The following is a 13,659-nucleotide window of genomic DNA, read 5'->3' as shown; positions in this document are numbered from 1 at the left end:
ACAACGATTTTCTTACATCTGTTGAGTTTGTTTCTTGTAGATTATTGGAAGTTTTGGTCGGTTGGAAGTTAAAGTTGGAGCTCATACTATTCGTTCAATGACTCGGTAGAATTTTGGTCATTTTGGTATAGGTTATAAGTGACATGTAGTAGGTATTTTAATTTCATATGTGTATATTCAAGTTGTGATGTGTTTTGGCTATGTAGGTATTGTTGTGTATTTTGCTTAGTTGGTACTTTTGGTAAACAAGTATGTACATATATATATGAATGGTTTTGATCATGTTTTGTAAGATTAATTTTGGTACGTGATAAGATGCAAGGGTTAAAATAATACGCATATGCTTTATGGATTGGTGTTTGATGAATGTGAAATTGTTTATGCTTGATTTGCGGTGTCAATTGTGGCATACTGGTTAGACACTTAGGATGTATGAATATGTGTTGGTTTTGGTATGTTTTGATGAGTTTTGAACTGGTTTGAATGAGTTTTGAACTGGTTTGAATGTTGATATAATGTTGCTTGTGGCCTAAGTGAAATTGGTTTAGGTGACTTGTTGGAAAAATGGACAATTAGGTACACATGGGCTGATACATGGCCTGACACACGGCCATGTGCCATACATAGGTTTATGGCACGACCGTGTGGTCTGTGTGATTTAAGTTTTAGTTGGCACACACAACATTAGTTAGTTACACGATCTAGAGAGACAACCGTGTACCTCCTCCCACACGGCTTTAATCCCTACACACGGTTAGTCAACACGGCCATGTGTAATGGCTTCAAATGACATCAGGCTGTCACACGGCCATGTGACCCCTATTTAATATTTTTATTTCACTTTTCTCAAATGTTTCAAATAAGTCCCTAAATTATTTTTAAATTGTTTTATAGCTTCAGTATGCTAAATTTAACACTATAAGGATATGATTAACAAGATTTTGATTTTGTGTTTAATAATTTAACCAATGTATGGAAATGTTTTAATATGATATAGCATGATTCTGTTCTGTATTGTATAGTAGCATCTCGTAACCTTAATTCGGTGACGGGGATAGGTGAGGGGTGTTACAACTTATTTTTTTGCTTTTTTTGAGAGGGTTTGTATTTAAGATTTGGGTAGAAATTTAAATGGAGTTGTAAGGTTTATCAAATTAGTAAATTTGAAAAAATCCTTAATTGTGGAAAGCTATGGTAGTGGATTAGGCAATTGGGGTTGAACCACTCTAAATTATTGTATTCATGTTTTATACCTTTTCTTTTGCTTCCACAAAATTTTTAAAAGGCCAATTCAGCCCTATTTTGACTATTTCGGTTGATTGATCGAGCTAACAATTAATATCAGAACTAATTTCTAAAGATGGTCTAACAATCAAGAGAAAATCTATGAAGAAGCTCAAACATTCTCTACTACAATGACGTCCACTTTCGGGTCAGTTTTCTTTGGAGAATCTCACTCTATCTCCAAGCCTCCATACTTCAATAGAGCCAACTACTCATATTGGAAGACTAGGATGAAGCTATTCATTCAAGCAAACGACCAGGCAAACAACCTTGCGGCTTGAGATATCATTATGGATGGTTTCTCCATCCCTCTAAAGCCAGAAGGAGAGCTCTTGGTGCCTAAAAGCAATGTTGGCAAGCAATGTTGGAGGATTCTCTCCAATAAGGACTCTCCCCCTAATCATATTCTCAAAGCAAGATACTTTGTGTAGATGAGTTGTTATATGTCGAGGAGGCTACTAATCTCTCATTTGTATGGCATAGCATTTGTGTGGCCAAGGATTTGTTGGTGCGATGTATTCATTGGAGGTTTGGGATGGTCGCTCTATTGGTGTCTACATGGATCCATTGCTTGACGATGACTACTTTTTTCATTGAGTCCACTCCTCTACCACACATAGAGTTCCTATGCGCTTGTGGAATACTTTATACAAATGGTACGACTTCGGACAAGGATTTCATCAAGGGTTTGCTTGTTCCAATAGATGCTAGTGTATTTTACGCTTGTTGGTTAACCCATTTCCAGATAAGTTACTTTGGCACTTTGAGAAATCGGGGCTATACATTGTTAAATTTGCTTCTCGGGTTGCTTTTAGTTTGCTACAATTTTCAAGTTAGTTTAGTCTTGTAGGATAATGGCTGTTAATTTGGACTGCTTCCCTATCGCCTAAAGTTAAGGATTTTTTTGTTTTGACTCGCTGTAGTTTAGTCGAGAAAGGGTGCTATGTGACCTTGTTGCTATTCCCTCTAGTTTATGCATGCTATTATTCCCTCTAATTTTTGTAACCTTTTTACGGTTGACGCTCATAATGTAACCATTGTGGAAGGGCTTTAAGACTCGGGTGTATGTGGCTTAAAGTGTTGGCTAAGGGTTAGTTTAGCCTACATCCACTTTGCTTCAACTTCAGAACAGGAACAAATTTTATAGTAGGTTTAGATAGATTTTAGATTCCAAGGCGCAGAAGCTCAACTTTCACCACCAATATCCAATAGTGGTGGTGAGATATTGAATATCGCGTATTTGAGTAGTATCGATTGATCGAGTAGTTGAATGATGAGGAGCTGGAAAGTGTTGAGTGCATCGAGGTGCTTGAGAGCACGAGGGCAACTAACGTTGCGGCAAGATGCACTTGACCATAATCCCCTCTTTTTTTCCGGCGCTTTGCATTTTAACCGTGTTCCAACCCCAACAGGCGGCGGTAGCAGCTCTTTTTTTGGGAAAAGTCCCACTCTCATCACCTGCAACCCTAGAAATGCATGCTCATGGAATCTCGTCAAGAGATATACTAATGTTAACGCCTGCGTTAACAATTCTTCCTTTTTCCCCCTGTCCACGCCCTACCAGCAGCCGGTTTGTCAATTTTGAGCCCGATCTAAGCTTCTTTTCCCCCTTAATTAAAAAAAAAAATTTTAGTAACACTTTTGGTCTTCAAATTTCGGGTGACAGGATTCGATACCAAACGGGCGCTTATCATTCTCATCTTCAGCCTCAAGTAACGATGACGACAAATTCCAAAATAAAGCATCATCTGGTACCGAGAAAAGAAAAGCTGCAGACGTGCAAATTCTACGCACTCTAGCGGGCTATTTGTGGATGAAGGGTAATTTGGAGTTCCGTTTAAGGGTGATGACTGCCCTGGGATTCCTTGTTGGGGCTAAGCTTTTGAATGTTCAGGTTCCCTTCCTCTTCAAGCTTGCTGTTGACTGGTTGACCGCCCCCAATGCCACTGCTCTTGCCGACTCTACTCTTGCGGCTATTTTTGTTACCCCTATTGCAGTATTAATTGGTTATGGCATTGCCCGTACCGGAGCTTCTGCTTTCAACGGTATCTGCTTTTCTCTTCTTATATAATTTATTAATATTTAACTTGTAGAGTAGTTTAATGTTGGTGGTTAACTAAATCCTACTTTGTCTAGGAAAGTTAAAGGGTAAAGATACAATTTTGTATTTTAAAACTTCGTCTGTAAAGAGACAATTATACATTATAAAAGTTGTCTATAAATTTGGAGGATTGTACTTTACATAATCATATCATAATATATGTTAGAGACGGGTAGAATGATTTAGCAACCACTAACTTTGAAAGTTCAATGAATAAAAATAAGTTAATATTATGTGTTTACATTGTTCTGGTAAAACTCTTTCCAAAGGAAATTGTTTGCAGACTAGTGTGGTCTATTGCATACTGAGGATGGGTTTATACTCTTAATGGTGTTTATTGTTGTTAAATGTCAAAAAGTACTGTGGACATTATAGAAACTCTACCATGTAAATATAAGAAATGGTGTCATTTCAACAAGAAAATTTTGGGGGTCATCTTGCAAATGTTTATAATGAACAAGATAAGTAATACTAACCATGAGGTGTGGTGTGGTGGTTGCTCACCTCATTCCTTAACTATGGGGTTGGGGGTTCGATCCCCGTCCATGGGAATGGAGCACATTTCATGGCTAGCCCGTTTACCTCTTTGGAGAGCACTCTCGGCGAGGGGATTAGTCACTGCTACTGGCGGTGGACACCCTGGTTTCGATAAAAAAAATATAAGATACTCATAATAGTGCTAAAAGTGAACATCAAACAGTAGTATATTCAATACTAATGCTAGGAGTTGGTGTTCAAATTGATGATTCAAATCAAGAGAATACCTTATTGTAATAATTTTAGTTGCTTAGATGAAAGGCTACTTAATAAATTATTAACGTATAGTACAAACTACTAGAGGATTATTAGTTCATAATAATGGTGGCCAACTAAATCTCACACTGTCTAGAAAATTCAAAGGTTGAAGACACAACTCTTGCATTGTAAAAGCTGTCCTTTGAAGACACAATTCTTTCATTGTAAAAGCAACTCTTAAGAAAAGGTATCTTGTTCAGTGATACATTTGTTCATTATTTATGTAAAGGATTTTCCTATTAAGTCATTTTTATTGTTTTGTCTTGTAGTGTTGAGTGTTTTATTTCATTGTTTTCTTTTTATACATTTGGGCAGAACTGCGTACTGCTGTATTTTCAAAAGTAGCATTACGAACAATCCGCTCTGTTTCCAGGAAGGTATGTGGAATTTCTAGTAATTACACTGCTCATCTTATAAAAGATTGCATCTTTTGCATGTTTCAGTCAATTACAGTTTGCGAATGTTCTTTTTCTTTTTGCAGGTCTTTTCACATTTGCATGATCTTGATCTTCAGTACCATCTTAGGTATTGCCTTCAATCTCAGATGCACTACAATGACTTTTAACCTTTACTTCATTGTTTCCTTTCGCCCTTCTAAATAGCTTGTTTATCTATGCTCACTTCCATTATAACAGTCTCTCCTACAATGTAGTTTACCTTATGTGATTAATTTTGTACTCCTGCTTCTGATTCTTTTTGTTCACCTTATTTTCAGTCGAGAAACCGGTGCTCTAAATAGAATAATTGATCGTGGTAGCCGCGCAATCAATTTTATTCTTTCATCTATGGTGTTCAATGTTGTTCCCACCATTTTAGAGGTTTGATTTTGGTTCAACTTCTGATAAGCTATCTACTATTTAACGATGTTAATTTCTGCTTTCACATGCTCCTACCCACCATGAATACCTGAACTTTTGCTGCCATTCACTATATTAAACATTTTTCAATATCTTTGTCAGAGTGTTAGGATTAAACGTTAGTACATTAGATCTTATGCAGTTTCTTAACAAATACAACTGAGTTAACATATATCCTTCCAGATATCTATGGTATCAGGTATACTGGCATACAAATTTGGAGCACCTTTTGCATGGATAACTTCTCTCTCTGTTGCTGCATATATTGCATTTACTTTGAGTGTGACTCAGGTACTGTGATTCTTACCAATACCTTTTTCGGGATCCTTAATGTAGTTTGAGGACTGAAACTTTTTACTTGCATAAGCTTCTCTTGCAATTTTCAGTGGAGAACCAAATTTAGGAAAGCTATGAATAAAGCTGATAATGATGCAAGTACAAGGGCCATTGATTCACTTATCAATTATGAGGTGAGGCTTTATTCTCGTCTATGAAGATTTTAATTTTATTGTTCCTTAATACCTGTTTTCTTGTTTGTCTTTGGCCCTATCTTTCAGACAGTTAAATATTTCAACAATGAAGCTTTTGAAGCTGAAAAGTATGATGAGTTCTTAAAGAGTAAGTATTTTAGGCTGACTGTAATACTTTTAAGTGCAAGTTCCTCTCAAACTGGAAATAGTAGAACCATTAACCTGTAAAACCTGATATTAAGAATGGAAAATCTGGCTGAGAGGATGGCTGCTTTTGGCATTATCTAAACTATTATGTGAAATAAATTTTTGTAGTGTGGTTCTTCAAGCTCTGCAGGACTCTTTTATTCATTTACTAGAGAACCTTTAAGTGACTTTACAAATAGGGTTAGACAAAATGGAAGTGAAGTTGGTCTATTTATGTTTTCATTCTTCACACTGTCTGATATTGCTTCTATTACTCTTGTTTCTTTTTTACTCTTTTTCTAGGGTATGAAGATGCTGCCTTGAAAACACAACGGAGTCTTGCTTTTCTGAATTTTGGCCAAAATGTGATATTTAGCTCAGCTTTATCTACCGCTATGGTGTTGTGCTCACATGGAATTATGAATGGCCAAATGACAGTTGGTGATTTGGTAAAACCTTTTATTGTCTTGTTGGCCCGTGCTTGTCCCATAAGTTTCTTTTCTGAAATTTTCAAAAGAAATTGAATTTAGTCAAGTTGTCGAATAATGTGATGCGTGCTGTTTTTAAATATGAATATACAGGTTATGGTGAATGGGCTACTTTTCCAGCTCTCTCTCCCACTCAATTTCCTTGGTAGTGTTTATCGTGAGACCATACAGAGTCTTGTTGACATGAAATCCATGTTTCAATTACTTGAGGTATTTCTTGAGGATGTTCCTACAGATTAAGAGTTCCTTGATATATTGCCTTTGATGCTTGTCACTTCATTTGGTTTTCGAGTGCTATTCTTGAGTTTAGCAACATCACAAATCTTAGTTTATGAAACCATTTTAAAAAAATAATTAAAAAGCAGACAATCTGGAAAAAAAATTGTTTGCTTTGTTTTCTGTTTTAGATATCTTGCCTAGAGATGGCAACAAGGCGGGCTGAAGCAACCTGACCCTATTTTTACGTATAAATTTGAACCTGCTCTGAACCTAGTTTTATTTAATATTTTAACCCCACCTTAACCCTGAGGAGGAAAGTTTCCTCCCACTCTGATTGCCCCGCTTCAAAATTTTACTAGTGCTTTATATTATATTAATTTTTACAAAACTAAGCCAAATACATGTTATAAAATCTTATACTTAAGAAATTCTAATTAGTATATAGAAAATTTAAAAGAGGCATTTTAGCAACTATCTTGGGGTGGGGGGGATTTTTATCTAAAATGTCTCAACCTGACCCCAAAAGTTTTTATAAAATAACAGCTTTGCCCTTCAACCCAATTTTCAAAATAAGGACCCCTATAGGATTGGGTAAGATCAGAATCCGAGGGTTTGGGTTATTTATAAACCGTAATCGTGCCTATGATCATGATCCATATCAAGAGCACATATTATTTCAATTTAGTAATTCAGAATTTATTCAACATGATATAGGGCTCATATCATGTTGCTCTCCTAACCTAAATTATTCAACTTGATAACTTTTGCAGGAGAAGGCTGAGATTAGTGACAAGCAAGATGCAAAACCTCTGAAGCTGAATGGGGGAAGCATTCTGTTTGACAATGTGCATTTCAGGTGATTAACAGTTATCTTTACAGTTAGTCATGTTCTAAAGGTAACCATTTGCGTTTAGTCGATAGGCATTATGTTGGGCAAGCTGCCTGTAGTTGTACTTGTACTAGAGCTAGGATCTAGTGGTTTAGATGTTACCCTATGTATGAATGAGAGAGGGGCTAGGAAAGGAAAATAAGGGGAATGGAGAGATGTTAGCTTTCCTTTGTCTATATATTTCTAACATAAAAGGAGAAAAGGAAAAGATTTGTCATTATGTTGTTTTACTATTTTGCCTATATTGATAAAATTATTATCAACATTTTGTGGGCTAGAACTGAAAAATCAACTCAGTACTGCATCGGGAATTGTTCATAAATATAATCAGAGATAAAAGGTCACATTGATAAGGTATACAATTATACGAGGCTAATTGCATATATGAAAGAATGCAACAGGTTGCTTTGTTCGTGAAACACCAAGCTAGGTTGTAGTGAACGATCAGCTGTTGAAGTATCCAGCTTCTAGTGATCGTGCCCGTACCAACAAAAAAGAACCTTCAATGATGATGAGAGGAAGCTTGTCAAAACACTATGCTAGTAGTGTTATGCAAATTGCTCTTTAGAGAATTCTCAAACATTAAAGCTTTGTTTGGTATGAAGGATGGAAAGGAGTAAGAATGGAAAATTTGTTAATCAAATGGTTAAGATTCATAATTACTTTCTTACTTTATAGTTTAACCATTAGATTAACAAATTTTCCATCTCACTCCTTTCCATCCTTCATACCAAGTAGAGCTTAAATAAAAAGATGAGTCAATTTATTAAAGAGGGGTGCCAGAGCCTTCCTTTTATTGGATATGACCTAGCCTTATTCTTAATATGACTCGTGCTTTTGACTATTTGTCTTAAACTTTTTAAATAAGATACTGTTTGATAGACTAAATTCTTAATATGACTCGTGCTTTTGACTATTTGTCTTAAAAAGTAAGTATTGAGCTTTTAATACTGGAATTGATAAGTACTGAATATAAATTATAAAAACTGTTTGATATTTTTACTGAAAATTAAGTGTTGAATTTAAAATATTGTTTGATAATAATAAATGTTGGATATCAAAACTTCATATTTTTACCTTTATAACATTTTTGAGCCCGTCATCTTCAACTTTGAAAAATAACTTTTTAGGAAAATGTAGTTCAAAAATAAAATAAAAATTTATTCATTTTTCTGCATTAAGTGATAAGCAAGTCATTATCTATTCAACTTTTTCAGCTGTTTTTGTTGAAAAATTCAAATAAGTCGTTTTAAAATCCATTATCAAACACATTGGAAATATAAGTTCATTTTAAATGCACTGAAATTTTTCAATGCCTTATCAAACAAGGCCTAAGTCAAATTTAATTATGCTAAGTTTAATCTTGCACAAGTTATGTTCTATTATGTGTGACCCTATTAGATTTCTTAACATGTTGGCAAGTAATATATTATCATAATTAGGATTGAGTTCATCATTACTTGTTAAATTAATCAATTTCATATTTATACATTATGGTAATCTAAACAAAAATCATGAACTTCAACTGTTAAGAAAGGTCATTGAAGTTTGACTAACCTATACGCACTTGGTTTCTCTGCATAATTTTTAGTCTTTTCCATCATTTAGTAGTTCAGTTTAACATTCAGCATGAGTTGGTTTTTACTAGATGTGTTTAATTGCCCTCCCCCCTTTTTTTTCTAATTGTAACAGTTACCTGGCAGAAAGAAAGATTCTGGATGGGATATCTTTTATTGTACCAGCTGGGAAAAGTGTGGCTATTGTTGGAACTAGTGGAAGTGGTAAGGCTTCAAATGGAAACACACACTTGGTATTTGCTTTGGTGTGTCAAGTATTTGGGTTAAGGGTATATTAAGTCCTTTGTACTTGATGTTTCAGTATACACACAAACACATATATACATTTTGTGCAAGACACTTCGATTCTATATAAATACATAGGAGACTACCATATTGCCAGACTTAACTTTTTCTTCAATTCTCTACCTTTAGCATGGTATTAGGTCAGGTGTTACCCTTTTCCTTTAACTCATGCCAATCTGAGTGGAGATAAAAGAAATCTTTCCTATATTAGATTGGCTAACCTGGGCACATAACCTATTGTTGATTGATTCTAAGTTGGATACCCATCTAAAATTAACAATATGGAACATAACAATCATCTGTTCAATGCTCAAACTCCCAAGACTCAATACATGCATAACTTGAGGAAACTATTTCTACTTCGGGTGTATGAAAAGTGTACGGAGCTTCAATTATTTGGTCGGTTATGTGGTTCATGAAATTTCAATATAAAGCATTTGTCTTTTTCCTACTTGCCTTTAATTTTGATTATCAGTCGCTAATTACAGCAACCATATCTAAGGGACTTCTAGCTAATTATGCTTTTGTTATTGAAGCTCTTGTATTATATTATAGTTTAACCATTGATTTAATCAATTTTAAATTTACTTTCAGGCAAGTCAACCATTCTGCGATTGCTCTTCAGGTTCTTTGATGCTCATTCAGGAAGTGTAATAACAAGTACTTTTTTTGAGTTGTATTATAAGTTACTAATGCGTCTTTCCGGTTTTGGGAATTATTAGTTAATGACCTTAACAGTCTTCACAATGAGTATACAAATTTGAATCATATATAAACTCCAAATTGTTACTCATTGGGAAAGCTTTTCTTTTTGCATGCTGGTGACAGCTTGCATGCCATTTCATTTAAGACCTGAAATTATTTATTTGGTCTAAGATATTTAGCATTTTCCTTTTCCAGTTTGACTCACTGGTTAGTTCTCTGTACAGATCAGGATTGATGGTCAAGACATTCGAGATGTAACACTAGATAGTCTTCGACAGTCTATTGGTGTTGTGCCACAAGATACTGTTAGTTCAACTGGCAATTTTTGTGTTTTTTTTTCTTTGATAATTTATGCACAAACCAATGTGGAACACCATTGTACTCTATGGGCAGGTACTCTTCAATGATACAATATTTCACAATATACATTATGGTCGTCTTTCAGCGAAAAAAGAAGAGGTTAATCTCATATTTCACTGCATTGTTCTTTTCTTCTGTTTACAGTCTAAAAGTCATTTCTATATAGGTTTACGAGGCTGCTAAACGGGCTGCAATTCATGAGACTATCATGAACTTCCCTGAAAAATATTCAACTGTTGTTGGGGAACGAGGGCTTAAGGTAAGAGGCTCTCTTAATGATTGTTTTGACACATAATAGTGGTATTATGCCTAATTAGGGCTTCTTGGGTGTAATGCTTGGAATTTTACTTGACTAGAGATGGCAATGGGGTGGGGAAGTTTTTTGCCTGCCTCTGCCCCGACCTGATGTAGTCCTCACATGCCTTGAACCTGACCCGACCCTAACATAAAAAATAAAATTAACCATCTATACCCAATCCAAAAAATTAAGTGCTTCCAACCCGACATACACAATTTTTAATTTTTTTATACAATTAATTTTTGACAATTTTCAAAATTTTTATACAATTTTGGTGCTGTATGCTATTGTAAATACAAGTTTATATCAAATATGTTAAAATTTATAACAATAACCAAACTAATATGACAAGTCAGTTGTAAACTGAAAGCAAATTTTGGAATTGTTCTCATTTGAGGAACTCACAAGATCAATCTGCAATATTAGGGAAAATATGAAAGTCTGAAATAAAAACTAAACTTCTGTTGGGGGAGACTGGGAAATCAAATAAAACACTTTTGAAAGAATTCTTAGCTTCAAAATCCTCAAGCACCACATGCACATAATCTCTGGGTTAATTAAGAAAGGAAAATAAATTAAAAAGGAATAAGTAAAGAAACTTATGGTTGGGGAGAGAAGGAGACAGAGGCTGCATAAGAAAGGAAAAGAGGAAGACTTACGTTAAAACCTTATTGAATATTTGTATATTATATGTAACGGTAATTTTGTAATTATCCTGGGGCAGGACGAGTTTTCCCTAAATCTGCTCCAGACCATTACTAAAAATTTGCCTGTTCCAACCCAAAGCCGATTTCAAAAAAGAAACCTGAATATTGGATTGAGTCGGAACTTGTTGTGTACAGGTTTTTTGCCATCTTTATATCAAATGCACTATTCAATAAATCAATATTGACGATAAATTCCTCTCCAAAGAACTCTAATGGGAGAGAGTCATTTCCATATATTGCCTTTTGGTACTCTCTGGAAATTCTATCTAATTAGATGATTTTCGTTTCCAGTTAAGTGGTGGTGAGAAACAACGCGTGGCTCTTGCTCGTGCATTCCTGAAAGCTCCAGCCATTTTGTAAGCATTCCTCCTTGATATAACATATTATGCACGCATATCTTGACTACTCTACTTCTGTAAATAATAATATATATTTAAAATGACAATCAGTAATTAAACAAAAAAACAAAGGTTATATTGGTCAGTTAAAAAGTTTTTTAAAACTCGCGCTTTTATATATATTATAGATAAATAATTGGTTTACAATGTTTGATTCCCATATTTTGAGTTTGTTACATATGCGGATGGATTTGACCCAACAAAGAGAATTAAGGTTGCACTGGATAGAAAGATCATGTCCTGTCATTCTCAGTTAGTTGAAAGATATAATCTTTTTTAATCCTTTCCCAAGAACCTACTTGTGATGTGGGATATAGGCCAACAAAAAAAGAAAAAATTTGGAAAGCCTATTTCCTTTTTCTGTAATATACAGAACATTATTTTCTGTTCATTTCTTTTCGCAGGTTGTGTGATGAAGCTACTAGTGCCCTTGACAGTACAACTGAAGCAGAGATATTGAATGCATTGAAGTCACTAGCAAATAATAGAACTTCAATCTTCATTGCTCACAGGCTTACAACAGCAATGCAGTGCGATGAGGTATGGATGTTTTTATTATTTGCATGAATGATGTGTTTTTACCATTTGCTTACATCCTTTGGGCTAAAACATTTAAAATTTCTCAGACTTTAGCCCGTCAAACCAGTGTTTCTATTGTTTCCTCATGCCTTCTTATCCGTGCCCAATAGACAGATTCTGTGGCAACTATGTTGATTAGTTCAGAAACATATATGTATTTATATAAAATTATAGGTAAACTGTAGCGAGCCATTGAAATAGTTTCAGCAATTTCCAGGGTAGTTACCAAATTAGTAATTTGGCAGCATCTGTGAAAACTGTCTTTATTTATATTATAATACCTATTGAGCCCTAAATTCATCTTGTTCTTGGTGCTTTGGTATTAACTTATTTCAAAACAATAAAGTTGCTTTCTTCAGCAGAGAAACAAACACAAATTGGTTTTTCACTGAATTATGAAGCTTTGTGTTAATTGGTCACAATCTGTGAGATATTTGGGTTGAACTGAACATTGTAATTACTCAATCTGACTTGGTTCCTCAAATATTATCACTTTCAACCAACCTAATCCTCATTTAAACTAATCCCTGAACTAAGCCAGTTATATATTTTCTAGGTTTATATGGTGCTCAAGTTTTTCTGGGTTTCTATTTTATTTTATTTTCAGATAATAGTTCTGGAGAATGGCAAGGTTGTTGAACAGGGACCACATGACATTCTCTTGGGGAAGGCAGGAAGATATGCGCAGCTGTGGTCACAGCAAAATAGTTCCATGGATGCCATAGACACAGCGGTGAAAGTTGAGGCCTGAAATTTAAAATATAGTCCTGTACAAGGAAACCGGATCGTGACAAAGCTTAAATAGCCATACAAAATTTGTAGTTCAAATGTAGCACCATCGCAATTCTTCCGTGCCCTTCTTGGCAAGATGGAGGTGAAGTTATGTATGTTATCTTCTCTTTCAATACTGGGGCAAAGCTGTTGTGTCTGATTTATTGTACAGTTATGATGCGTCAAACTAAAGCATCTGAACTAGATACCAATAGTTAAATACCATGATATGGTGTTATTGATCGTATTATCAGTGGTACCCATTATTGGGCAAAATAAAATCAATGCAGTGTGTGACTGCGTTATTCCTTTAGCATACTTGGATGGCCTTGGTGTGCTTTTGTAGTTAGTTTTAGTTCCAGATCAGATCCATTTTTATTTGCGTGGTGTGCTGAAATTGCCGTTACCATTTGGAACTGGCAAGTAAGCTGCCACCACCCTAAAGCCTGTGGTCAGTAACCAGCAGGTAGCTGGCTGAAGAGGTGATGGTGAAGGAGAAAATAGATGAGAGAGAAAGAAGACAAAGAGGGGGAGAAGCCCACCTTCGTTGGAGAATATGAGATCTGGCGGTAAAGGCTGGCTGATGACGGCATGGGTAGCCAACTGGGAGGAAGAGAAGAAACTTTGAACCTTGAAGTTTCAGTGTAAGTTTCCATCGGTTGCTTTTTTGAGTTGTTGGCTTATACATTA

General features: G+C 35.2%; 1 protein-coding gene across 1 annotated transcript; it reads left to right on the top strand.

The window, feature by feature from the left end:
- The first annotated feature begins 2,329 nt into the window (after nt 1-2,329).
- On the top strand, nt 2,330-13,287 carry LOC105789068 (ABC transporter B family member 25, mitochondrial). The gene is made up of 19 exons (XM_012616284.2): nt 2,330-2,854; nt 2,951-3,329; nt 4,496-4,557; nt 4,662-4,705; nt 4,896-4,998; nt 5,221-5,328; nt 5,424-5,507; nt 5,595-5,655; nt 5,997-6,142; nt 6,275-6,391; nt 7,171-7,256; nt 8,982-9,070; nt 9,746-9,801; nt 10,081-10,161; nt 10,250-10,315; nt 10,383-10,475; nt 11,513-11,577; nt 12,024-12,159; nt 12,806-13,287. The coding sequence occupies exons 1-19, from the start codon at nt 2,555-2,557 to the stop codon at nt 12,947-12,949; spliced, it is 2,220 nt and encodes a 739-aa protein (XP_012471738.1). The 5' UTR covers nt 2,330-2,554; the 3' UTR covers nt 12,950-13,287.
- Nucleotides 13,288-13,659: the final 372 nt, after the last annotated feature.

The sequence above is a fragment of the Gossypium raimondii genome, chromosome 2 (assembly GCF_025698545.1).
Source record: "Gossypium raimondii isolate GPD5lz chromosome 2, ASM2569854v1, whole genome shotgun sequence".
Taxonomy (NCBI): Eukaryota; Viridiplantae; Streptophyta; class Magnoliopsida; order Malvales; family Malvaceae; genus Gossypium; species Gossypium raimondii.
Note: the sequence above shows the minus strand (reverse complement) of the source record. Positions and strands in the feature narration are given on the sequence as shown.

Excerpts from the sequence above, each read along its gene's own strand:
- LOC105789068 (XM_012616284.2), top strand. The coding sequence starts at position 2,555 with ATGATGAGGAGCTGGAAAGTGTTGAGTGCATCGAGGTGCTTGAGAGCA. Across the intron at positions 7,257-8,981 it reads TTTGACAATGTGCATTTCAG|TTACCTGGCAGAAAGAAAGA; the intron begins GTGATTAACAGT and ends TAATTGTAACAG. Across the intron at positions 12,160-12,805 it reads CAGCAATGCAGTGCGATGAG|ATAATAGTTCTGGAGAATGG; the intron begins GTATGGATGTTT and ends TTTTATTTTCAG.